Below are 27,975 nucleotides of genomic sequence, written 5' to 3' on the forward strand. Positions count from 1 at the left end.
GAAGCAGGAAGCACTGAATCAAATACAGTTGTGCTCAAGTTTGCATACACTGGCAGAAATTGTGAAATTTTGGCATTGATTTTGAAAATATGATTGATCATGCAAAAAAAAACTGTCTTTTATTTAAGGATAGTGATCATATGAAGCCATTTATTATCACATAGTTATTTGGCTCCTTTTTAAATCATAATGGTAACAGAAATCACCCAAATGGCCCTGATCAAAAGTTTGCATACCCTTGAATGTTTGGCCTTGTTACAGACACACAAGGTGACACACACAGGTTTAAATGGCAATTAAAGGTTAATTTCCCACACCTGTGGCTTTTTAAATTGCAATTAGTGCCTGTGTATAAATAGTCAATGAGTTTGTTACCTCTCACATGGATGCACTGAACAGGCTAGATACTGAGCCATGGGGAGCAGAAAAGAACTGTCAAAAGACCTGTGTAACAAGGTAATGGAACTTTATAAAGATGGAAAAGGATATAAAAAGATATCAAAAGCCTTGAAAATGCCAGTCAGTACTGATACAAAGAAAAACCCACAGGTAACCTCAGGAGAAATACAGGCTGCTCTGGAAAAAGACGGTGTTGACCCCTCTCCAAACATAGCGCTTATGGTTGTCACTCCAAATTACTGTGTGCCAGAAGCTGTGAGGCATGTCAAGGTGTTGTCGGGCATATTGTAACCGGGCTTTTTTGTGGCATTGGCTTCTTTCTGGCAACTCGACCATGCAGCTCATTTTTGTTCAAGTATCGTTGTATTGTGCTCGAAACAACCACACCGTCTTTTTCCAGAGCAGCCTGTATTTTTCCTGAGGTTACCTGTGGGTTTTTCTTTGTATCCTGAACAATACTTCTGGCAGTTGTGGCTGAAATCTTTCTTGGTCTACCTGACCTTGGCTTGATATCAAGAGTTCCCCGAATTTTTCCACTTTTTAATAAGTGATTGAACAGTACTGACTGGCATTTTCAAGGCTTTGGATATCTTTTTAGATCCTTTTCCATCTTTATAAAGTTCCATTACCTTGTTACGCAGGTCTTTTGACATTTCTTTTCTGCTCCCCATGGCTCAGTATCTAGCCTGCTCAGTGCATCCACGTGAGAGCTAATAAACTCATTGACTATTTCTACACAGACACTAATTGCAATTTAAAAAGCCATAGGTGTGAAAAATTAAACTTTAATTGCCATTTAAACCTGTGTGTGTCACCTTGTGTGTCTGTAACAAGGCCAAACATTCAAGGGTATGTAAACTTTTGATCAGGGCCATTTGGGTGATTTCTATTACCATTATGATTTAAAAAGGAGCCAAACAACTATGTGATGATAAATGGCTACATATGATCACGATCCATAAATAAAAGACAGTTTTTTTGCATGATCAGTCTTTTTTTCAAAATCAATGCCAAAATTTCACAATTTCTGCCAGGGTATGCAAACTTTTGAGCACAACTGTATCTAAAATACAGATCCACTAGATTTGCTTGACATATTATTTGTCAGCCAGACTATGACAAAGTTAGGTCCATGTTGGAGCTTATTCTGACCCAGAACTGCCCACTTAGGAAGTGACCAACCAGAGTTAATTTTGTTTTTACCATCTGTTAAGGCATATCAAAGCAGTCATGACTTTGAAAAACACATTTTAAAGTCACTCTTTTTAATTAACAGTTTAGGCCATTTCATTATATTCTCATTTAGATTGTGTTAAGTGTACAAGTTCATTATCAAACTGGGTTTTTGTCCTCGAGCAATTAAAAAAATAACATGGCACCTTGCTGGTTGAATTTCCAACTGGCAAAACTTATCAGCTGTCAGTAGAATTCAGAGAAATACAATAACAATTTTAGGATTCAGAATCTTAGGAACAAACATTTTCAAAATAAAACACAAAGGAGATGAATCATATTTTTCATAACCTAATAAATAAAAGAAAACAATTCATCCTAGATCAGCATTATCATTCAACATCGTCTATACACTCAAGTCTGATTAGTCAGGCACGTATATACTGTATCACGTGGATAGGTCAGTAGTAGCTACGTCAGTGAGGAAGAAAAAAAGATTTGAAATACTAGGTGAAGAGTTAATACACAACAGGGCCACAGGATGTGGCATCTGAATTTCAGACAATGTCAGTATTTAATGTCTCACTAAGAGACAAGCATGTGAAAGACTTCCAACCAAAATTTCTGATCATGACTGACGTGCATTTAAAATAGAGAGAGGGAAATAGTTCCTTATTGATTATACTTATATACGTGAATTAACGGCAAAATATTCCTAATTTCAGAACTGCAATTTAGTTTCATGAGATTTTGTGCCACTTTGCAAATACAAAGAGAGAAAGAGAGACAGGCTGATAAAAGGGTTCGTTCATCCAGTAATATAAATACTTGCGTCATTTACTCATCCTCGTGTTGTTCCAAACCAGTATGATTTTATATATAATCAGACTCATAAGGGTTTGGAATGACATGAAGGTGAGTAAATTATGACAAAATGTTCATTTTTGTGTGAACTATCCCTTCAAAACAGATGCAAACGTGCAAAGCACAAGACAAGAGAATTTCAGTGGTGCATCAAAGTTCACTGGCTTCATTCATGTGGTAAAGAAAGGCACTGAATGGACAGAACCAGAGATTAACCTTTCTATGGGTAGTACCTTTACCCTTGAACTCCCTTTTATCATTTAAAATACTATTTTAATTAATACAATTCAAACACTTAAGGTCATATGGCGTGTTGCGCATCACAAGCTATTACTGGCAAAACAAATATCGGCCATTGAGTGCAGTTCACAGTCAATACAAAACCTAGAGTGTGATCGCAGGCTTTGCCTCATGGGCTGCAGTATCTCACAAATGCCCCTCAGTGGAGGAGGCTTACAAGTCCTGTACTATGAAGTTTCTCCAGGAACTATGGCCCAGTCACATCCAAATGGTCTCGCAAATGCCATTTTGCATCAACAAGCATTTGAGGAGTGGGTCTCTGGTTCAGAGTATGTGATTTTCTCCTCACACACCATCTGATTCATGCCCTCTGAGTGAGAGAGACAGGGTTCAGTGAGGAGAATATGGAGTAGCCATAAAGCTCACACCCGCTCAGGGTTCACATCTTTGCTGACCCTGCGTCTGGGAAAAAGCCGGCGTTTCAACATGATCATCTGAGGGACAGAAGAAAGAGGAAGAGGAAGGAAGGAGTGTCAACCAAAGCTGTTAAGAACTTGTGATGGACACATGGTACATTTAGAAAAAAGACTGACACATGATAGTAAAAATAGAGAAGGAAAGTAAAGAAACAATAGTTCATACATTTTTTTTTTTTTTTTTAGATGATCATTTTGTTTCACTTTCTGTTGTGTGTCGCTTATGTGCATTCAAGTCCTCGTGGGAAGTTTGTACTTGCGTGTAGGGATGCACTGATTTATCAGCTGCCGATATTTATCGGCCAATTATTGACCAAATTAAAACCATCAGCGTAAAGCATGAAAATGCTGAAATGGAAAAACTGATGGTTGATTTATAATTAATCAGCAACACACTTTGACTCAGTGAATTCAAATGCACAATACAGAAATAATAATAATAGCCACAATATTTACAGTGGCAAGAAAAAGTATGTGAACGCTTTGGAATTACCTGCATTAATATTTAAATTTGTCTAAAAATCTGGTTTGATCATCTGAACAACACAATCTGTTTTAACTAATGACACACATATTATTGTACTGTTCTTGTACATACTGAATATATTATCCAAACACTTACAGTGTAGTTTGGAAAAAGTATGTGAACCCCTTGGCTAATGATGATAAAAAAAAAAGCTAATTAGAGTCAGGAGTTGGCAAACCTGGCATCCAATTAATGAAACGAGATTGGAGGTGTGGGTTAGAACTACTTTGACTTATAAAAAGCACTCAAACATTTTGAGTTTGCTATTCACAAGAAGCATCCGCTGACGTGGACCTTGCCTCGCACAAAAGAGATCTCAGAAGAACTACGATTAAGAACTGTTGCTTTGCATAAAGCTGGAAAGGATTACAAAGGTATCTCAAAGAGCTTAGATATTCATCCGTTCACAATTAGACAAATTTCTATAAATGGAGTCGATTTAGTACTGTGGCTACTCTCCCTAGAAGTGTCCGTCCAGACAAGATGTCTCAAAGCATTTAATGTGTTAAGATTAAGTATTTTGTGTAGATTGTGTACATAAAATGAGAGTTAGTAAAAAGAATTGTAATTTTTGGGTGAATTACCCATTGATATGCCCCCAATGCGGAAAGGTGGCGCGCAAAATGGCTTGAAGGTAGCCATGCATCAAGAAAACAAGGAAAAGGGCAGTAAGATGCGGCGGTAGACTGTAAAGCTGTTGTGAAGTCTTGTAATTAGGCCTGTTAATGTGCTACTCCGTTAAAAATAATGACTGCCGCTGAACAATAAACACAACATGCCTTTACATATACTGTGTACACAGGAGGGAGTATCTACTGATAATGCATCACCTCCATCTTTAGATTCACAGTGAGTGTCCAGATTCCTGTTGTGTCACTTTGGACAGATGAAGACATACCGCTCCCTTAAAAGGTCACTGTGTCCATTAATCTCTCCTAGGATCAGAACGACAGAAACCGGAGTCCTCTTCCCAAGAACAGACGGTACAGCAACTAATACTGCAACTATTTTCTGCATGCCACAGAGTTGAGGCCGAGAAATGTCAATCAATCATAGGCATGATATCATATGAAGCATTTCCTTAAAAGAACGCCTTAACACAGTAGGCAACTGGGTAAATTTCTATGTGTTAGTTACTTGTGGAACTGATATGGGATTTAAGGCTGCACAGACTCAGCTGACTGGATTCTGGATAGTGTGTGTGTGTGTGTGTGTGTGTGTGTGTGTGTGTGTGTGTGTGTAAGAAAGTGGACAATGGAAGAGTAAGCTGAACCGTACTGACCTGCTCAGCAAAGAAAGACATGACAGTGAAGGCGACCAACGTCACAAGCACACAGTGGGTCCAGAACTTCAGTTTGTCCCTGTATATTCGCCTGTGAAAGCCCAAAAAGGGAAGGATATTGTAAAGCCCTTCAAAAGGTATAACACAACAAATAGCACTTTCCACGAATGGAGTAAAAATTGGTGACCCATTAATGCATTAGAGGCACAAATCCTATGTTTTTGTTGAGACCACTATTAGATATGTTATTTAAATTATGTAAACCGGTCCTGGAGGGCCACATTCCTGCAGAGTTAAGCGCCAACCCTTATCAAACACAAATTATTTATCAAGATGATTGACACTTCAAAGTGGGTTCCTTGCCTACTGGCATATGCTCAGATCTGATGTCACCCAGCAGCCTGTCCGAGGTGAGAGCGTGACAAGGTGACATCATCCGCGCTGAAGAAAACAACCAGTTACCCTTTTGTCACCATTGTGTGTGTGTGTGTGTGTGTGTATATATATATATATATATATATATATATATATATATATATATATATATATATATATATGAGGCAATCTGCATAGACACAGAGATCTTAAACCGAGCCAAAGGGGTACTTCGAGCCTGGCAGTGCCCAAAAATAACACCCTGCCCAGGCAGTCAGGCAGGCAGGCAGGCAGGCAGGTCACATGGCTTATCTGGGGCTTTATGGGGCATCTGGGTGTTACAGAGAGCTGCTCTCGCTGTTTGAGCATGAATGGTGAATGTACTAGTCATAATTTCCAGCCTGTAGCCCTCCAAAGGAGTGACACACAAACTGTTTCTCCATCACCTCCCCCGATTCCCAGAATTCCAGCTAGTGCTGACAGCTATCACCCATCTTACACTGTGATGACAGGAAGGACTGTTTACTATCATTCACACAAGTAGAGCAAAAGAAACAGGCTATAAAGCACTCGAGTACAATCAAACGACCATAATTAAGCAAACACACATGCACAGACTTTTTAGCTGTTGGTCAATATAAATGTGTTCAATGGACTTTTTGACTGCTGCATTGCTGTTTTTGCACTGGGCTTATAAGATGGCGTGTCAAGTTAAAAGTAGGTGGAAACTACTTGGAAAAAAATCTCACCTGCATTCTATTCAGTCCTCTCCATCTAAATGTTTTTGAATGCAAGAACAGCTTAGATATTGCTCAGAAAAAAAAAATACGGAAAATTACTTCTTACAGAATAAACGTACAAGTCAGAAGACATTATTACACTTTTATCATTTTTTTTTTTTTTAATAATTCATAGCACTAAATCATAAAACGTTCCAGATAAAGTGCATGTTTCAGTTTCACATTAATCTGTTAGAAGCTCTACCTACTGAGAGTTTCACAAAACTATTCATATCAGATCTGGTCAGACCTGATCTGTCTGATAATGAAACCTGTACACACCGGTTTGACTTGTTTGTAGGTGCTTAACGCCTTCGTCAAATGCGGAGCTTTTTTTTTTTTCACTTTTACAAACACAGTCTAGCTGGACTGTGCAACTTGAACAATATATCTGATGCATTTCTTCATGTTCTTCAAAGTTTTGTTTCACTTTATAAACATAACACTTGTGACTGAATTCTTACCATTCCTGCAGCTCTGACATGTGGAGGAATCTGTTTCTGTACTCTCTGGGAAGCTCAAACTGAGAGGCCAGTGGGAACATGGACTCGTAGAAGTCCCTCAGTACAGCTTTAACTGTGCTGGCATCCTTATGGCTGTGGTCAATGTTGTCATTCAAGCAGATAAACTTCCTATAGATAAAAAAAAAAAGTTTTGTCACTAAACCTTATCTTCAAATGAAAGTAAGCAGTGGTATGACAGTACATTGAAAGAGAATTGGAATGCACATGTAAAATGCATATAATTCTATTTTTATTCTAACAACTTGTCTTAACTAGGCACGACAGGTCAAATTCGAGTGTCAAGTAATTGAATGCAAAATGCAGAATGAAGCAACAAAATCACTGCCAATCAGAACATATCTAATGTTTAAATTACAACTATGTTGAGCAGGATGCTGGGCCAATGAGATGTCACTATGGGCGGAGCAAACACACATCAAATATAATGTCAAAAATAAACACCAAGTGACCATCAAAATGTCTTGATGGACAACACTGTTGATGGTCTCAGCTGGTTAGGAGAAGACTTGTATTCATTGCTTGATGCTCTATCATATCACGCCCGGTGCGATGAGGGAAATTCAAATCATACGGTTAAATTTGAATGCCAAATTCCACTACACCATATCTGAACTGACCTAAACCACAATACAAATAGATAAACAAAGTTTTGTGAACAAGGTCTTGTACATCTGAACTGGTCAGAGTAACAGATTTACTAACGGTTCTAATGAGTTGAAGTTTTGTGCTCTTTATTTTTGTTTTCATTGTATGTGGTCTCATTTGGGTGCAGGCAGTGTTCTTGTGTGATATTTTAGGTTCTTTATTTTATGTCTTTTTTTTGGAATTGAAAACAATAAAAATGTTCTGAAAAAATGTCTTTCATAAAACACCATTATTACAAGGCTCTCTTGAATACTCTATTCTGATTGGTCAATGGCGCTATCTAGCGGTCAGACCGCATATCAGACCAGTTAAGTCATATCAGGTATTGCGAGTCATCTTTCCTACTTATCGTATAACTCTACAATCTCTAAAAGTAACAAATAAAATCATTTTAACTCATATTTATTTATTTATTTGGCAAGTAGTCTTGTAATAAGCTGGATAATGAGCAGTCAGACAGTCATTTTTGCTAAATAAACACCACCAGAACTCAGATGCAATCAGATGTCCAACGATTTCTTTCTTCTCACATAATATCAATTTCAACGCAAACCAATATTTCATGTCCATTTACTTATTTACTTGGTTAGTAGAAGTATAGTATGCTTCACATCTGGGTTTATTTTGCAGTAACAACTGGCTGACTGTACATTATCCCTTACAAATCTGTGATAGGACCATGCATATACCTCGGGTTCTTCCTAATGTCATCCAGCTGTCCCACTACATGCGAAACGTTGGTCCGTATCATCTTAAATGCGATCTCCTCCTCCCCCATTATTTCAAACCTGAAAAAGAACAACAGGATGCATCACTAATCCAGTCTCTTAAAAGACACTGAAGTGGTACAGCTGAAGTGTGTATGGTTTTTTGGGCAGGTCATGAAAAGCCTACTTGTATTTATTCTGGTCCCTGAATGCTTTGTGTATCCTCTCTGTGATGGGTTTGCAGTGGATGACTAGACCTTTTGTGACTGGTGGCTGCAAATAGATCAAAACACAGATTTAGTGTGAATGAAAATGAAAAATTCTCTTATCATTTTCTCACCCTCATGCTATCCCTGATGTGTATGACTTTCTTCTGCAGAACACAAACAAAGAGTTTTAGAAGAATATTTCAGCTCTGTAGGTCCATACAATACAAGTGAATGGTGACCAGAACTTTAAAGCTCTAAAAAGCACATAAAAAGGCAGAATAAAATTAATCCATAGGACTCCAGTGGTTAAATCCATATCTTCAAAAGAAATTCAACTGGTTTTGGGTGAGAACAGACCAAAATAAAACTCCTTTTTCACTGTACACCTTGCCTTTGTAGTCTCTAGGCACAATCAGGATTTCAAGCTCGATTACACTTCCTAGTGCTTGATGCATGCGCAGAGCGCTAGATGACACTAGGAGGTCAAGAGGATGTCAAGCTTTACTGTGAAAAAGGAGTTACATTTTAGTTTATTCTCATCCAAAACCTATTGTATCCCTTTAGAAGACATGGATTAAACCACTGGAGTCGTCTGGAGTATTTTATGCTGCATATATGTGCTTTTTGGAGCTTCAAAATCTTGGTCGCCTTTCAATTGCATTGTATGGACCTACAGAGCTGAAATATTCTTCTAAAAATCTTAATTTGTGTTCTGCAGAAGAAAGAAAGTCATACACATTTGGGATGGCATGAGGATGAGTATATGATAAGAATTTTCATTTTTGGGAGAACTATACCCTTAACAGTACCAGCAAATTCACAGATACAAAAACTGATAATATTATACATTTTCCAAATACAAATCATTTTAATAGCCAAAAACTATGCATGATACAGTTGAAGTCAGAAGTTTACACCTTAGCCAAACACTCAATTTTTCACAATTCCTGACATTTAATCGTAGAAAACATTCCCCGTCTTAGGTCAGTTAGGATCACTACTTTATTTTAAGAATGTGAAATGTCAGAATAATAGTAGAGAGAATTATTTATTTCAGCTTTTATTTCTTTCATCACATTCCCAGTGGGTCAGAAGTTTACATACACTTTGTTAGTATTTGGTAGCATTGCCTTTAAATTGTTTTACTTGGGTCAAACATTTTGGGTAGCCTTCCACAAGCTTCTCACAATAAGTTGCTGGAATTTTGGCCCATTCCTCCAGACAGAACTGGTGTAACTGAGTCAAGTTTGTAGGCCTCCTTGCTCGCACATGATTTTTCAGTTCTACCCATAAATTTTATATCAGATTGAGGTCAGGGCTTTGTGATGGCCACTCCGATACCTTGACTTTGTTGTCCTTCAGTCATTTTGCCACAACTTTGGAGGTGTGCTTGGGGTCATTGTCCATTTGGAAGCTTTAACTTCCTTGCTGATGTCTTGAGATGTTGCATCAATATATCCACATCATTTTCCTTCCTCATGATGCCATCTATTTTGTGAAGTGCACCAGTCCCTCCTACAGCAAAGTACCCCCCAAACATGATGCTGTCACCCTCATGCTTCACAGCTGGGATGATGTTCTTCGGCTTGCAAACCTCACCCTTTTCCTCTAAACATAACGATGGTCATTATGGCCAAACAGTTACATTTTTGTATCATTAGACCAGAGGACATTTCTCCAAAAAGAAAGATCTTTGTCCCCATGTGCACTTGCAAACTGTCTGGCTTTTTTATGGCGGTTTTTGAGCAGTGGCTTCATCCTTGCTGAGCAGCCTTTCAGGTTATGTCGATATAGGACACGTTTTACTGTGGATATAGATACTTGTCTACCTGTTTTCTCCAGCATCTTTACAAGGTCCTTTGCTGTTGTTCTGGGATTTGTTTGCACTTTTCGCACCAAACTATGTTCAGAATGCTTCCTGAGTGGTATGATGGCTGCGTGGTCCCATGGTGTTTATACTTGACTACTGTTGTTTGTACAGATGAACGTGGTACCTTCAGGTGTTTGGAAATTGTTCCCAAGGATGAACTAGACTTGTGGAGGTCCACAATTTTTTTTCTGAGGTCTTGGCTGATTTCTTTTGACTTCAATTCAGTACACCTCCTATCAGAAACTAATTGGCTAATTGTCTAAAGGCTTGACATCATTTTCTGGAATTTTTCAAGCTGCTTAAAAGGCACGGTTAACTTAGTGCATGTAAACTTCTGACCCACTGGAACTGTGATATATTCAATTAAAAGTGAAACAATCTGTCTGTAAACAATTGTTGGAAAAATTACTCATGTCATGCACAAAGTAGATATCCTAAACGACTTGCCAAAACTATAGTTTTCTAATATTAAATCTGTGGAGTAGTTAAGAAATTAGTTTTAATGACTTCAACCTAAGTGTATGTAAACTTCTGTCTTCAACTGTATAATGGTCTCCAAAGGATCACTGTTAAATCTGATATTGTGAGCTTCAGTCTGTGATATTAAACTGGTATCAGTAACACTTTACAATAAGGTTGTATATGTTAAAACTAGCTAAAGCAATAGTTGAATCAACTAATAATGAACAATACGTTTTAATAATAAGCATCATTCAGGCATTAGATTTGTTGATTTTAACCTCCTGTGAACTAATACATTTTTAACATTAGAAATTGTATACGTTTACATTCATTATGAACTAACAACGAACAATAGTATATTTAAAAATTAACACTAATCAAGATAAATAAATGCTGTAAAAATGATCAAATGTCATATTGTTCAAAATTATTGTGTTAGTTCATGATACTGAATACATTAACATTCACTTGAAGAACTTTATTGTAAAGTGGTACCCTGGTATTTTTTGAAATATTATTAAGTCTAAAGAAGGTGGTTCTCACCATGCTGGGATCATAATAGGCCTCCTGGGTGGGGCTGACAGAGTGGATTTGTGTGAGGTTGAACGGAAGAGTCTTCGAACAGTTTATGAGCATCTGCTCCAGACTGGTCAAATCCTGTTTATAGTAACAGAGAAAAGATTTAATCTCCTCAAAACATCAGTAAAAAAAATTAACATGGAGACACGAAACTATTTAACATATTAATGTATTGTGTTGCACATATGTGTTGTGCTGCTAACAAAACACTTCTTATGTTTTTATGTTGTATATGTATTTTACTGAACTTTATTGTAAATTGATTCAATTAAGAAGCCTGAATGTATAGTGTTCAATGGCATTTTATAATGTAATATGAGCCCTTTCTTACTTTCTGCCTGTGGAATCACCTATTGATGTTTACACACAAAAAACTGACAGTCATCAAGGCTTGGCTAAATCATGTCATTCTCTTCACACTGTGGTAAAAGGGTGGTGCATACCTGAAGACTTAAGGGGAGTTCATGTATGCGTGTGGCCAATGTGCGGATCTCACGGTCAGACAGTACGCCGGAGTGATCCGTGTCGATTTCATCAAACACTTCCGATATATTGAGCTGCTGCACTGCACTCATCAGGAAATAGAAATAAGAGAAGGCGAACTGCATGTCTTCAGAGTGACGTACGCAATGAGAGGAGGTCTTATCAAACTCCTGAGGGAAACTGATGGATGGACAGACGGACGGATGGACAGATGGATGGACAGATGGATGAACAGATGGATGGATGGACAGAAGATGGGTGGATGGATGGATGGACAGACAATGGATGGATGATAGATGGATGGATGGACACAGACGATGGATGGATGGACAGAGAGAAGATGGGTGGATGGACGGATGGATGGATGGATGGATAGATGGATGAATGGACACAGACGATGGATAGATAACGAAGAACAGAAAAGAACAGAAAAGATATTAGATATAGTCCTGACAAATAAACAACAGAACGGTAGTCGATAGCTGCTGTGAAATAGCCTTTACTATAATGTGTATTATAGCAATCCTGAAACACAACGCTACATTGATCAACCAGCAAGCAGGACCAGAACCATTTCCTAAAGTCATTTGGTGCATCCGTTGAATGGCATATCTTTGATAAATGTATTGTCAGTGCTCAGGAGCGTGTGTTGTGCCTCTTACGTGTCCTGCAGCTCCTGCATGATGAGCCTGTCAATCATGTGAGGCATGTGAGCAGGCACTTTGCGAGAGGTGAAGCCGAATTGGGCATTCAAGAGTCTGTTGACATAGCGGAGTGAGTCTGCGAAAGTGTCCTGCAACCTCCTGCCAGTCATGGCACTGTCAGCTGTATACTGAAGCTCTCTCTCCAGACGCTCCTCTTCCTATAAAAGCACAAAGGCAACACATACAGAGACACACATATTAGGAGGAGGTGGGCCACTCGTATAAAAATAAATGGGACAAACTACATTCATATTGGCGACTGTAACCTACACCGCTATTATTCGCATCTCACCTCCAAAAGATCCTGAAAGAACTTCATCCTCTCCCATGGAAGGAAGCCACGGTCTGAGCTGGTGTAGTGCTGGAGTTTACGGCTCATGGGCCACCCTCGGATGTGGGCTTCATTTTCTAGACCGCTCTCTTTGGACATGTTCCCCACCAGAGTGCTGAGGAGCTTAGATGCATGAGGTTTCTCCATGCCAGCCATTCGGGATTGAGCTTTGGGAGTTACCCCATCAATCTGGACTGGAACAAGAGATGGCGAGACTTTAATTTGGTCATGTTCCTCTGCTCCTGGGTCTTCATGTGATCTTTTCACCCTTGCTGTCTTCTCTTCCTGCTGTGTATTGAATAAAGGAAGTTTCTTGTCTGTGTTTTGTTCCTCTGAATGTTTCGCTTCGTTGCTCTGGTCCTGCCTCTCTACAGGGTCTTTGTTGTTTAGTGAAAACTGAGCTTTGTCCTTGTAGGGCTCCAACAACAGAGCTTTGGTCAAATTATAGCCTTTAATGGTGATATCACCCAATATTAGCTTCTCATTTAGTTTCTTTAACTCAACCTTCACTTCCTCTGGCAAAAGAGATTCATTTAACGCAGGTACCTGCACAGTCTCTATCTCGCCAAGGGTCTTTTCTCTAACTCTAGGGCCGCGTTTTTCTTTGGCAACATCTTCAAAGTCGACCTCTGGTTCTGGGGTCACCACAGTTGGTTTGGGTTCATGCTCATTCTTCTCCAGAACTGGGTCGGACACATTAGACTTGGAGAGTTCTCGGGTATCTACAGCAACAGAGAAGATCATGGTGAAGTCGTGGCTGTCAGTGTCCTGAAAAGTGATGTTGTATTGGATCTGGGTGGCATTGTGTCCAGGCAGCAGCAGTAGGTGGATGGTCTTCCATTTGTTGGCGACAGAAGTGTGACGGACCACTGGGTTATCACCGACCTGAGCCTCTGACACACGGTTAGCTATGCCTGAGAAGCTAAAGTATGGCCGGAGTTCTCCCTGAGGCAGGATGTATTGTGCCTGGTTTCTCCGGAGAATGACACGGTGGAGCTGGTTGAAATTATCTGAGGAAAGCACAAAGAAACATATACAAAATAATTTAATTCCAATCAAACATCGGTAGACTTGGTAAAAATCCATAGGCAAGTAATTACAGGGTTTTGACCACAGAATTATCATAACTTTTCAGATTTTTCGTGATTACTGGATAGGGATTTTTAAAAAATCATTTTATAGAGCTTACACTTACAAAGACCAATTTCTAGCCAATAAAATTATATTCACTATAAAAACTTATATGACTTTTTAAAGGTTTTATTAATTTGCATGACATTCTCAGGCCTGAGAATCACAATTGTAAAACTCCCTGTTATTTCCAGGTTTTCCATGATCATGGGAAGCTGGTAATAAAAAAAATACAAAAAACACTCTCACCTTGTCCACAGTCACCCACATCGAACCCACAGGCCAGGACGTTGCACGCTTGGTCACAAAACTTATCGGCCAACCAAGAGTTAGCGCAACCCTGGTTACAGAAGGACACACCCCCCAGCCCTCCTAGACCACCTGGCAACTGCCAAGGTTGCCCGCCTCCAATCACAGAACCGCCACCTATACCTCCTCCAAAACGAGTGCTGCCTGCAGCACCTGCAACAGAAAACCAGAAATGACGAGAGGATTGTAAAAGAAGCTCAAGCACAAACTTTCATCTCCTAATTACAGTTGTGCGCAAAAGTTTGCATACCCTTGGAGAATTGGTAATATATGTACCATTTTTAAAGAAAACATGAGTGAGCAGGCAAAACATTTCTTTTGGGATTCATATTCAACTGTAGGTTATAACAGAATGGCACAATCATAAAACAAAACATGGCAACAAAGAAAAAAATGAAATGACCCCTGTTCAAAAGTCTGCATACCCTTTGTTCTTAATACTGTGTATTGCCCCCTTTAGCATCAATGACAGCGTGCAGTCTTTTGTAATAGTTGTCTATGAGGCCCCAAATTCTTGCAGGTGGTATAGCTGCCCATTCGTCTTGGCAAAATGCCTCCAGGTCATGCAAAGTCTTTGGTCATCTTGCATGAACCGCACGTTTGAGATCTCCCCAGAGTGGCTCGATGATATTAAGGACAGGAGACTGTGATGCCCACTCCAGAACCTTCACCTTTTTCGGCTGTAACCACTGGAGGGTCAACTTAGCCTTGTGCTTAGGGTCATTGTCGTGCTGGAAAGTCCAAGAGCGTCCCATGCGCAGCTTTCGTGCAGAAGAATGCAAACTGTCAGCCAGTATTTTCTGATAACATGCTGCATTCATCTTGCCATCAATTTTCACAAGATTCCCCATGCCTTTAGAGCTCACACACCCCCAAAACATCAGTGAGCCACCACCACGCTTCACAGTGGGGATGGTATTCTTTTCACTATAGGCCTTGTTGACCCCTCTCCAAACATAGCGCTCATGGTTGTGACCATAAAGCTCTTTTTTGGTCTCGTCACTCCAAATTACAGTGTGCCAGAAGCTGTGAGGCATGTCAAGGTGTTGTTGGGCATATTGTAACCGGGCTTTTTTGTGGCAATGGTGCAGTAAAGGCTTCTTTCTGGCAACTTGACCATGCAGCTCATTTTTGTTCAAGTATCGTCGTATTGTGCTCCTTGAAACAACCACACCGTCTTTTTCCAGAGCAGCCTGTATTTCTCCTGAGGTTACCTGTGGGTTTTTCTTTGTATCCTGAACAATTCTTCTGGCAGTTGTGGCCGAAATCTTTCTTGGTCTACCTGACCTTGGCTTGGTATCAAGAGATTCCCGAATTTTCCACTTCTTAATAAGTGATTGAACAGTACTGACTGGTATTTTTAAGGCTTTGGATATCTTTTTAGATCCTTTTCCATCTTTATAAAGTTCCATTACCTTGTTACGCAGGTCTTTTGACAGCTCTTTCTGCTCCCCATGGCTCAGTATCTAGCCTGCTCAGTACATCCACGTGAGAGCTAACAAACTCATTGACTATTTATACATGTATATTTATATATATATATATGTCTGTAACAAGGCCAAACATTCAAGGGTATGTAAACTTTTGATCAGGGCCATTTGGGTGATTTCTGTTATCATTATGATTTAAAAAGGAGCCAAACAACTATGTGATAATAAATGGCTTCATATGATCACTACCCTTAAATAAAAGAGAGGTTTTTTTTTTTGCATGATCAGTCATATTTTCAAAATCAATGCCAAAATTTCACAATTTCTGCCAAGGTATGCAAACTTTTGAGCACAACTGTATGTCATACGTATCTCAGCATTTCATATTCAATTAATACTTTGAATGCACTGGAAGCTGCTTCATATAAAAGCATCTGCCAAATGTATACATGTAAATATACATTTTGAAGTACCTTGACAGTCTCCTCCATCCCAGTCACAGGCTGAGTTATTGCAGGCCTTGTCACAGTAGCCATCTTTGATCCAGGAGCCTGGACAGCCCTCGGCGCAGTTTGGAACAGGCCAGGTGAGATAAACCTGTGAAAACAGAATATATCCAAGGTGTTCATCGGACACAAATAATTATTTATTTCATCTGGTCCACAAGGTTAAAACATGGCTTTTATATTCAGTTAATTCAGTGGCAGTCTTTCTAACCTTTTGACCTTTGGAGTGACTGTAGAAGTCATCAGGCCAAACGTCCTTGCCGAACATGACATCATCGTTGAGGTAGATGAACTTTTGTGAGAGTCCTGGGATTCTATGAATATGGGTCTCAATGGCTGGAGAACTGAACGTAGGCAGGTGAGACTGGTTCTGGAAAATGTCCTGAGAGACAGCAAGCACAAATTACAATGACATATAAGATCTTCCCAGTAATGTTCTAAAACTACAAAGATGTGTGTGTGTGTGTGTATATATATATATATATATATACACACACACACACACTCTAATATGTGCTGCTGCTATCAGAATGCATCCCAGCACACCCTTTTGGAGCTCACATATTTTTCAATGTTCATATGAACTCTCACAGCCATCCCAAAAACTACATTTAAATGCTAAAAAGACATTGTTACTATGTCACTGTGTCATTGCCAAATATCAAAGTCTTTGCAGAGCTCACCTGGTGGGTAATCACAGAAACTCGTGGATTATCCAGGTTAAGCCAAGACGGGATCTGCCCATTAGTTACAATAAAGATGTGACGCACCCAGGGTGCGTGTTTCTCGATAGATCGCAGTGAATAGCGCAATTCCTCGTTATCTTCAAAGCGACTGGCAGACACATCCTCATCCTGCTTGGACTGAAAGAGAGGATAATCATTTATTATCAAGTTATGCACTCATTTGTGCATTTGAAATTCATTCACTCCATTTATTCATTTTTACACACCCAAGTCATAGTGATACTGCAGTGAAACATGTACCTGTGAGATTGCACTCAGGTCCCAGAACAGATATGCTGGGCTGACTGTCAGTTCTTTCCCGTCCAGCGTCAGGTTCTTCTTGGCCTGCTGAGTAAGATCAGTGAAATCCTGAGCGGTGTTCAGGTATAGCAGAGCGATGCTGGCCTCAGAGTAAAGCTGCAACTGAGAAAAATACATACACAGACATGTTTACTTAGCTGTCTAAATAAGGACAAACACTAGACTTTCACACAACATTATGGGGTGTGAACTTTAATTTTTGGGTGAACTATTCCTTTAAGGGAGTGAAAAGGTTGACAGGGGAGTATCTCAACCCTAGACAGACACAAAGCTCATTGTTCTAAGATCAGCCACAGTCACTCTGACAAACAGGGCTTCCCCCATGACCTTACTGTTTGACTAAGAGGTTAAAACGTTCATACCGGTTGCCAGAGATGTGAGCGTGTGATGTATGCAATTATGTGTAGATGCACTGAAAGCTAATATCAAACCTCTTCTAGAGTTTTATTATTTAAAGAAATTCCTACTAGAAAAGAAAGAATGAATATACCACTAATATTATATACATGCAGAAGATAATATTGAGTAGATCTACTGTCATTCTTTCAATTACGCAATTTCTCCTGCTGTTCTTTGCTTCCTTTCCCCTTTTTCTGGAAGGTTCGAGAGGGATTTCAGCAGCCCTGTGTCTGCCAGAGCACAGCAGAAGCTCCTGGGATGATGAATCTGTTTGTAGGATCAGGTTTCCTCCAAAACAACTTTTATCACTTCTCACAATGCCATTTACATGCACAGGGCCTTCATTGTTACCGTGCCTCCAGTTAATGTCAATTGAACGCTGTTTATCTATCAATAGCAGTTACACTGAAAATGTGTTTCCAAGAACACCAGCATCCAGCTATCTATCTATCCATAAACCAACCAACCAACCAACCCACCTACCTATCTGATAATGTGTGGGTCTTTCATCCAGAACAACGAATTACTAAATGTAGTATTAGAAACTACAATTTCATTATATTTTAATTCTACTTCAAATTAATTCACATCTAAACCACAAGTCAGCATTTTTTTGCTACTTCAATTAAATTTTGAATCAAATTCAGGAACTACATTTAAAAGGCATTCTTAATTTAATTCTAAATGGTGCACAAGCCTTGCGCACACACTCACAACTGACAGTATTTCTTGTGTAACTGAGTGTACGTTTGACAAAGGTCAAGGGAGAGCTTTCATCAACATTACGAACAGGCTAACACACACTATAAATATAAATGATCACTCAACACTTAAGTTCTCTCTCTCTCTTTCTTTCTCCACTCCTCAGCTTAAACCTCTCATATATTACCTTATGTCACCCACATCAAGATCTATCTCTCTCTCTCTCTCACACACACACACACACACACACACACTATTGGAAGGAATAAGCCTATAGTGGACTCTTCAACCCACCTTGTGGAATACAATAGGGGAAAAAACAAAAAAAATAAAGAGAGGCTGTCTAGTGAGTGCTTATAAGTTAAACAAAAATCAAAACATCAGAGTTACAGTGGGTAAGTGAAACAAAGAAAAAGAAAGAAAGAGAGAAAAAAGGTAGAAAATGAAAAAGAGAAAGAATGGCAGAAAGAAAAAAAAGAAGGAAAGAAAGAAAGAAAAAGAAAAAAGATAAAGAGAAAGAAAGAAAAAAGAAAAAAGGACCAAAAATAAAGAAAAAAGACAGAAAAAAGAAAAAGAAAAAGAAAAAAGAAGAAATAAGGAAAGAAAGAAAAAGAGAAAGAAAAAAGATAAGACCAAAAATAAAGAAAAAAGACAGAAAAAAGAAAAAGAAAAATTGAAAGAGAAAGACAGAAAGAAAAAGAAAAAAAAGAATAAGGAAAGAAAATAGAAAAAGGACAAAAAAGAAAGACAAAGACAGAAAAAGAAAAGGAAAAAGAAAAAAGAAAGATAAGACCAAAAATAAAGAAAAAAGACAGAAAAAAAGAAAGAGAAAAAATGAAAAGGAATAAAGAAAAAAGAAAGGAAAAGAAAAGAAAGAAATAAAGAAAAAGAAAAAAAAGAAGAAATAAAGAAAGAACTGTGGGGTGATAAGAGATAGAGGAAAGATCGAGATGAAGGTCATCTAAACCCTGTTGCCATTTCCAAGCGCATGCTGGCGCCGGGCCATTTCAAACAGTTGTTGTAGTGTTAACCCCCACAGTCACTGCACTTGAGTGTCACTGTAATACCCTAAGCTCTTATCACATGACCCGATGACAGAGACCACACATAAACCTAACAAATATGAAATTTATACAACAAAACAATTATTATTATTTCATCAATCTATGGATATGTGATCTAATCTTAGTACTAAAAGTGGTTATTCTCCCTGATAGCCAGTAATGGGTCATATGACACATTTTGCAATACTGTCTGGGGTGTTTATGGAAAAAAAAAAAAAAAAGGTTAAAAAAAAAAATCCACTACATAAGTGGTTCTCAACCAGGGGGGTCGGGACCCACTAGGGGGCCTCAGCACACTTCCAGGGTGGCCTCAAGATCTCTTAAAATTATTTAAAATAAGGTAGATTATTATAACTTTTATATAATTATTATAATTCAACTTACTGAATTACTTACTCCCTTTAACAGATTGATTTTTATGAAGAACATACAGTTCTAGACATTTCTGGAATCATAAAATGTATCATGATTAATTGTTTTAATCTATTTATGCTAAAAGTTCTTATATTAAAAAACAAGCTTTGTCATCATTTCAGTAGAAATATCTGAGGAAATATCTTATAATAGATATATCTTATAATATGAATATCTAATACCCTACACTGGGGACCTTCGAATATTTTCTCTGACAATGGGGGGTCATAAAGGTTGAGAACTACTTGCGCTACATGACTCATGCTGGATTTTACAATCTAGTGCGCCACCTTGTGGTCATTTCGAGCATTGCCGACTAACTGAATTTGTTTTTTTTTTACCTGTTTGATTTTACCGGTCACCACAGCTGGTAGTTTGACCCTGAGCTGTTCTGTTTCCTTTAATGATGATGGGAAGCCGCTCAGGTAGGCCAGAGTGTGCATGCGGACCAGACCAGGTGCCTCTTTATCAGTCGTCTGTGGAAAACCAAAAAAAAAAAAAAAGAATCACATGTTTAGACTAAGGAAGTTTCACAAGGTCTGTACACATGAGAAACTCGGTTGTAAAGTTTGTGCGTTTTTAATATGTTTATAGATCAAAACAAGATTTAACAAGGTGATCAGATTGTAATAAAACTGAATCTTAAAGGACATTGTAAAATGTCATGAGTAGACAATAAACAGCAGGCACCACAGTGCACAGTTCCCTATTTTGGGAATGACTTTGACCATTAACAGAAAAAGGGGCATCAGTTTTTGGGCTCATGCTTTCTCTGTCATCCGACCACAAAGCTTTCTAGTGTCCATTGCTTGGAAGATGACGCGTCAAGAAACAAAACGGCAATGCTAGCATTTGTTCTGGTGGTATACAGTTATATTCCTCACCAGGTAACCTCTGCTGATGGAGTGTGTCAGGGAGTCCTTCACAGCATCTGTCTGGGCCTTTTCAGCTAGAAGAACAAAGATGAAGACTAACGTTAGATCACTCAGTTTTGTCTCTGCAAATGGACAATAAATGCTTAATTCAGTGGTCACATTCCAAGATTATAGCTGGATAATGTAGTGTCTAAATGTATTTCAAGGGTTGTGCCATTCAAACATTCACCTGATTGTTACATTAAAAATTGTAATGTGGATTTAAACTGCCCTAGAATTATAAAGTAGCCAGTAACAAAAATGTGCCATGGTGGACATGTACCATAGTGATATAAAGGTATTCGTTAAAGTTCTGGTACATTAATATGGAAGTAATTCAGTACTATTCATGTATATGAAAGTATCATGGTATTACTATTTGAAAAGTGACTTTCTCCAATATTTATTCACATTTTCTGAGCTTAGTGTTTGATGCATGTCCATTAAATGTGAGTGAAACAGCATGCAAGATTTTTTGTGTGTGTGCATATGTCTGTAGGTTATGACTGTACCTTCACTGTGGGAGTGGAACAGTAAGACAGATACGCTTGTAGAGGGGTGGAGGGGTTTGGCCACCTGTAGGAGTTGTTTGGTAAAGGAGAAAGCAGCTGAAAGAGTTGGAAGCTCCTTCAATGTGATGTTGGCAGGGAGGGCAGGATCCAAAACCAGCACAGGAGCCATGATGCAGTGCGACAGCAGACATTCTGGCCTAACACAGGACACACAGACTAAATTAAAGTACTGATCGAGAGCCGATCTTTAAAACAGAGAGAATTAAAGGGATAGTTCACCCAAAAATGAAAATTCTCTCATCATTTACTCAGCCTCATGCCATCCCAGATGTGTATGACTTTCTTTCTTTTGTTGAACACAAAGATTTTTAGAAGAATATTTCAGTTCTGTAGGTCCATACAATGCAAGTGAATGGCGACCAGACCTTTGAATCTCAAAAAAACAAATAAAGGCAGCATAAAAATAATCCATACAACTCAAGTGGTTTAATCCATGTCTTCTGAAGCGATATGATAGGTGTGGGTGAGAAACAGATCAATATTTAAGTCGTTTTTTACTATAAATTCTCCTTTCTGCCCAGCAGGCACAAATAATGTGAATCGCCAAAAACAAAAGAGGAAGAATGTGAATGTGGAGATTTATAGTAAAAACAGACTTAAATATTGATCTGTTTCTCACCCACACTTATCATATCACTTCTGAAGACATGGATTTAACCACTGGAGTTGTATGGATTACTTTTATGATGCCTTTGTATGCTTTTTGGATCTTCAAAGTTCCGGTCACCATTCACTTGCATTGTATGGACCTACAGAGCTGAAATATTCTTCTAAAAATCTTCTTTTGTGTTCTACAGAAGAACAAAAGTCATACATTTTGGATAGCATGAGGGAGAGTAAATAATGAGAGAATTTTAATTTTTGGGTGAACTATTCTGTTAGCAGCAGTCGCTTTTACACAGGAAATTGATGGTGGCATAAAAACATTTAGCTGTGAAAGAGGCTCTTCTCGCTTAGAAACAGGAAACCTTCAAACCACACAATACTAAGTGTGTTTAACATACCCCAGAGCAGACACATGAACATGCTGAGAATGAAATTTCTACTCATTTCTAGCCTAATTTCTACTTATTTTATACACTCACCTTCCTTTCGGAGCTTCAGTCATTTCAGATGCATTCTTTCCCAGACGTTCCCTAAAAGAACAACGAATAAAACTCTTTAGGCAGAATTAAAGGAATATCCCAGGTTCAATACAAGTTAAGCTTAATCAACAGCAATTGTGGCATAATGTTGATTACCACAAAAAAATGATCCTGACTAGGGATGCACCGATACCATTTTTTAAAGACCGAGTACCCATATTTTTTTTCTGGTACTCGCCGATACCGATACCTGTACTTTTTTTTATGATGTGGCAGTTTTCCAAGTACAACACAGTGAGACTAATGATTTTAGGACACCGTCTTTATAATTACGAACAACTGTAACTCAAATACATTATGAAAAAATAAATCATTTTTATCTGCTTGTCACAAAGTTGTCAAAGCACAATCAAATTTCAGTGTCCAATAACCTCCACTACTAAACCAAGGGCATAATAAAAAAATAAAATAAAAACATCGTCATTTTTTTATCTGTCTGTCACAAAGTTGTCCAAGAGCTCCAAATAAATATCACAGAACAAATGTTTATAACATAACACTGTGTAACAATGTAATCACAACCAAGAGTTTAGTACAGTCAAATACAACAGTGTACTGTTTAATCATGGTGAGCAAGTGAGCAACACTAGAACTGTAGGAGTAGTGTTCAGAAGAATTAAGCTATATAAGCTAAGGATGTTCCTCACAGCATTTGTACAGTACAGGTGAAAATTCTTAAAGACAGTCAATTAGAATTATTTTTCAAAAGTAAGTGGCAGGTTCTTTTTAAGGAACAGAAGCATCTCTGCATGTTCAGCTATGAGCCTGCTTCTGCTTTCATTCAGAATGTGTGACACTGAGCTGAACATTCTTTCACTTTCCACACTACTGCATGGGGCTGAAAGATATTTTTGTGCCATTTGAGCCAGAGCTGGAAATCGCAGATTATTAACTGCCGAGTACTTGAAGGGTTTGTCTGAACGATGCACAGTGGCCTCTCCAAGGTATGTTTCCAGCTGTATGGCAGAGACTGTTGGAGCTGTGCTCTTAGATGTAGATGCACATCCATCTGCAATTTCTTCAAAAACACTGTCCAGACTGGTACCTGGCTGGTCACTGTGAGGCCTTTTGACAGATGGTTCTCCATGCTCCTCAGGTGTGGCTGTCTCTCCAACAGACATTTTTTGCAGCTCCAGTACCAACATTTCTTTGACCTGCCTGACAGTGTCTGTGTTGGAGAAGAATCGATCCTTATACCTAGAACAAAAAACAATGATGATATAATAAGCATTCATTCTGTGCAGTAAGAAAAAAAAATATCTTGCGTATTAAAATTTAAATGTAATAGATCACAACATTTAATCTTTTTATATATTTTATTCATTTATTTATTATTATGATCAAATTAATAATTGAATTTAATAGCAAAAATGATTAAACAATTACCTTGGATTGAGTAAAGTTGCGATGCCGTAAAACAGGTTTTGCTCCACGTTGAAGAAGCACTTCTGCAAAGCAGCAAGCAAAGTTCTCTTCATCGTTTTGATTCCGTCGTCCTCATCCATTTCTTTCAATAACAGTCTCTGTAGCACAGTGACAGCAGGAACTACATCTGAGGCTAAAGCATCTGAAGAACTCACTTGACGAGTCATTTCTTCAAAGGGAGCCGAGACTTTTACCATCTTCTCCATAAGATTCCACTGGTTTGCTGTTAAAGTGGCAGGGAGCTCGTTTTTCAGACACATATACTCCAATGGCCCATTTCTGCTCAATCAGAGACTGCAGCATGTAGAACGTGCTGTTCCAACGAGTCTGCACGACTTTTAATTGGTTGACCAAGCTGTATCTGAATATCTGTAACCGAGAGTATGCCAGGTTTGAATGTTTAAAGTGGCCGACTATTTTGCGCCCGACTCCCACAGCCTCCGCAATGCTGCGCTGTGATAGCAGCCCTTCTGCGACAGCCAGCTGCAGCGTATGTGCCACACACGGAAGACTAGGAACTTCGGCCCCCTCCATCCCCTTTATCATGTTTCTGGCATTGTCACAGACCACAACATGTACAGAACTTTTGGGAATTGCACAAGTCGCAAGCATTTCCTCAAATACGCTCGCTATCGCTTGACCCGTGTGCGAGCCTCGGAATTGCTTTGCATGGAGCATGATTTGTTGTAGAGTGAAATCGGCATCTATCCATTGTGCTGTTAAGCTGATGAGAGACACTGGAATTACACTACAACTCCAAATGTCAGTAGTAAAGCTAATTGCTTTTATGTCATGCAACAAGCTGATGATGTGCTTTTTCACTGCGTCGTGTATCTGTGGTAATACAACATCTGTGACATGGTGGCGACTGGGAATCTCGTGCTTCCCTCATTCATTTAAAAATATGCTTTTACAGTGAAGCACCATAGAAGTAAATGGGGCCAGTCCATAAATGTTAAAATACTCACAAAAGTTTCAAAAGTATAGCCACAAGATATAAACAATATACATGTTAATATGACTTTAGTGTGATAAAATCACCTACATACCTTATCTGTGTAAAGCTATATCCTATAATACACCTCCATTGTCATGACGACGTAATGGCGGTAAACCCTGTAATCTTGTGAATGCCATAACGCTGTTAAATCCCTGATTTTATCACACTAAAATCATATTAACACGTATAATGTTTACGTCTTATGGCTATGCTTTTGAAACAGTATGTAATTTAACGTTTATGGATTGGCCCCCCATTCACTTCCACTGAACTTTTTTTATTTTTATTATTTAAATACCATAGATTATCTCATAGACTGAACCTATACATAATATCAATTAGCTTTTATTTAATGTTGATTCACCCTTTTATGAATGATGTCCACTACACTACACTGTATTTGTATTTTATTTATGTAAATTAGCTAATGAAAGTGATGATGCACCTTTGGAATATCTCATACTGTCTTTTATAATACCAGACATATCTCCAAAAAGAGATTGGGAATGATATTATTCTTGTTTGGAAGCAAAATACAGTTTTTTTTCCTTTATGCTCTAATAGACTAAAGTATCAAAGGGTTAAATGAACAACGACACATTCAGACAACACTGATCGTTGCTAATCATGTTTGTAATGTCCCCTCCCATGGAGATAAACATAGATGTCTCTTCTCCACTATCTGTGTGTATGTTTAGTGGGTGGAGTGATGTACCTTAATGCCTTCTGCTCTTCTTCCAAATGCTTTCTCATGGCATGAAGATCCTTCAGCAGGTCTGTGTCAGTCCCATTTACCCAAGTGTAAACCACATCGATGGGCATCGGCAGACAAAGCCTGAAATATTACAAGCATATGAAGCAAGGAAGGTCTGGGTAATCCAACAGCATTTGTTGTTTTTAATCGTGCATTTCAAAACACATTTTTTTTAAGGTCAACAGCATTAGTGAGTGATAAAGGGCAATATTTGGCCATGTTGACATTACAAAAGCCTCATTTACAGGTGCATCTCAATAAATTAGAATGTCGTGGAAAAGTTCATTTATTTCAGTAATTCAACTCAAATTGTGAAACTCGTGTATTAAATACATTCAGTGCACACAGACTGAAGTAGTTTAAGTCTTTGGTTCTTTTAATTGTGATGATTTTGGCTCACATTTAACAAAAACCCACCAATTCACTATCTCAAAAAATTAGAATATGGTGACATGCCAATCAGCTAATCAACTCAAAACACCTGCAAAGGTTTCCTGAGCCTTCAAAATGGTCTCTCAGTTTGGTTCACTAGGCTACACAATCATGGGGAAGACTGCTGATCTGACAGTTGTCCAGAAGACAATCATTGACACCCTCCACAAGGAGGGTAAGCCACAAACATTCATTGCCAAAGAAGCTGGATGTTCACAGAGTGCTGTATCCAAGCATGTTAACAGAAAGTTGAGTGGAAGGAAAAAGTGTGGAAGAAAAAGATGCACAACCAACCGAGAGAACCGCAGCCTTATGATTGTCAAGCAAAATCGATTCAAGAATTTGGGTGAACTTCACAAGGAATGGACTGAGGCTGGGGTCAAGGCATCAAGAGCCACCACACACAGACATGTCAAGGAATTTGGCTACAGTTGTCGTATTCCTCTTGTTAAGCCACTCCTGAACCACAGACAACGTCAGAGGCGTCTTACCTGGGCTAAGGAGAAGAACTGGACTGTTGCCCAGTGGTCCAAAGTCCTCTTTTCAGATGAGAGCAAGTTTTGTATTTAATTTGGAAACCAAGGTCCTAGAGTCTGGAGGAAGGGTGGAGAAGCTCATAACCCAAGTTGCTTGAAGTCCAGTGTTAAGTTTCCACAGTCTGTGATGATTTGGGGTGCAATGTCATCTGCTGGTGTTGGTCCATTGTGTTTTTTGAAAACCAAAGTCACTGCACCCGTTTACCAAGACATTTTGGAGCACTTCATGCTTCCTTCTGCTGACCAGCTTTTTAAAGATGCTGATTTCATTTTCCAGCAGGATTTGGCACCTGCCCACACTGCCAAAAGCACCAAAAGTTGGTTAAATGACCATGGTGTTGGTGTGCTTGACTAGCCAGCAAACTCACCAGACCTGAACCCCATAGAGAATCTATGGGGTATTGTCAAGAGGAAAATGAGAAACAAGAGACCAAAAAATGCAGATGAGCTGAAGGCCACTGTCAAAGAAACCTGGGCTTCCATACCACCTCAGCAGTGCCACAAACTGATCACCTCCATGCCACGCCAAATTGAGGCAGTAATTAAAGCAAAAGGAGCCCCTACCAAGTATTGAGTACATATACAGTAAATGAACATACTTTCCAGAAGGCCAACAATTCACTAAAAATGTTTTTTTTATTGGTCTTATGATGTATTCTAATTTTTTGAGATAGTGAATTGGTGGGTTTTTGTTAAATGTGAGCCAAAATCATCACAATTAAAAGAACCAAAGACTTAAACTACTTCAGTCTGTGTGCACTGAATTTATTTAATACACGAGTTTCAGAATTTGAGTTGAATTACTGAAATAAATGAACTTTTCCACGACATTCTAATTTATTGAGATGCACCTGTACTCTTATGTGTTACCCACCTGGTCTGAAATGACTTTCCTGCAACATTATCTCTGTAGGTATCAAATAATACATGGTACTGATCACGACTCCACTCTACCACTACCTGCAAATAGACCACAGACCCAGATAGACATCAACAGACCTTATACATCAAGACATTACTAAACGTCTTTGAATCATTACACATCTCATGCACCATAGTGACAATGCAAGTTTAATTTCAAACTACTATGTTACAGGTCACATTGCACAATCAGCTTTTGATCAATAATCAGTGACTGACACAGTTTGCACAGATAAGAGAGTGCATGCATGCATTGTCTAAATGTGATTGTCTAATCAAGTTAGTCAACTCCTGACGAATGAATCAGCCATGTCTCCCCACTTATTGTACATACCTCTCCAAATTGAAAGGCAGACACGATCATAAGTACGAGTCCTCCAAAGCACAGGTACAGTCCATAGCGATGAGACAGACAGGTGTATGTCTGTCGCTGCACCAGTTTCAGCAGTGAATTAATAATCACCATGACGCTCCCCGGTCATCAACATCTCCTCATCCATAAACACTTAACAAAGACACATGTTTCCTGCGGTGAATTAAAAATAGCTTCATTACAAGACGCGCTACACTAAAACATACTGCCGCATGATCGCATGATCGCATGATCACTACTCAAACACTGAAGTTCCTCATTTCTATGATACGAC

At 38.8% G+C, this 27,975-nt stretch overlaps 1 protein-coding gene across 1 annotated transcript; it reads right to left on the reverse strand.

Moving 5' to 3' along the window:
* Window positions 1-1,643: 1,643 nt before the first annotated feature.
* gnptab (N-acetylglucosamine-1-phosphate transferase subunits alpha and beta) lies at window positions 1,644-27,961 on the reverse strand. Its single transcript, XM_051687928.1, has 21 exons — window positions 27,663-27,961; window positions 27,282-27,367; window positions 25,401-25,520; window positions 22,201-22,251; window positions 21,056-21,252; window positions 20,514-20,578; window positions 19,971-20,105; window positions 16,991-17,152; window positions 16,688-16,867; window positions 16,216-16,386; window positions 15,972-16,095; window positions 14,009-14,221; window positions 12,590-13,638; window positions 12,256-12,455; window positions 11,554-11,773; window positions 11,075-11,188; window positions 8,178-8,263; window positions 7,973-8,071; window positions 6,579-6,746; window positions 4,961-5,051; window positions 1,644-3,170 (listed from the first exon to the last, which is right to left on the reverse strand). The coding sequence occupies exons 1-21, from the start codon at window positions 27,792-27,794 to the stop codon at window positions 3,099-3,101; spliced, it is 3,735 nt and encodes a 1,244-aa protein (XP_051543888.1). The 5' UTR covers window positions 27,795-27,961; the 3' UTR covers window positions 1,644-3,098.
* Window positions 27,962-27,975: the final 14 nt, after the last annotated feature.

Source organism: Myxocyprinus asiaticus, chromosome 45, assembly GCF_019703515.2.
Source record: "Myxocyprinus asiaticus isolate MX2 ecotype Aquarium Trade chromosome 45, UBuf_Myxa_2, whole genome shotgun sequence".
NCBI classification, from domain to species: Eukaryota; Metazoa; Chordata; class Actinopteri; order Cypriniformes; family Catostomidae; genus Myxocyprinus; species Myxocyprinus asiaticus.

Coding starts and splice junctions, on each gene's coding strand:
- gnptab (XM_051687928.1), bottom strand. CDS start 27,794: ATGGTGATTATTAATTCACTGCTGAAACTGGTGCAGCGACAGACATAC. Junction 16,387..16,687: donor TTTCTGTGATTACCCACCAG/GTGAGCTCTGCA, acceptor GCTGTCTCTCAG/GACATTTTCCAGAACCAGTC. Junction 14,222..15,971: donor GGATGGAGGAGACTGTCAAG/GTACTTCAAAAT, acceptor TTTCTGTTGCAG/GTGCTGCAGGCAGCACTCGT.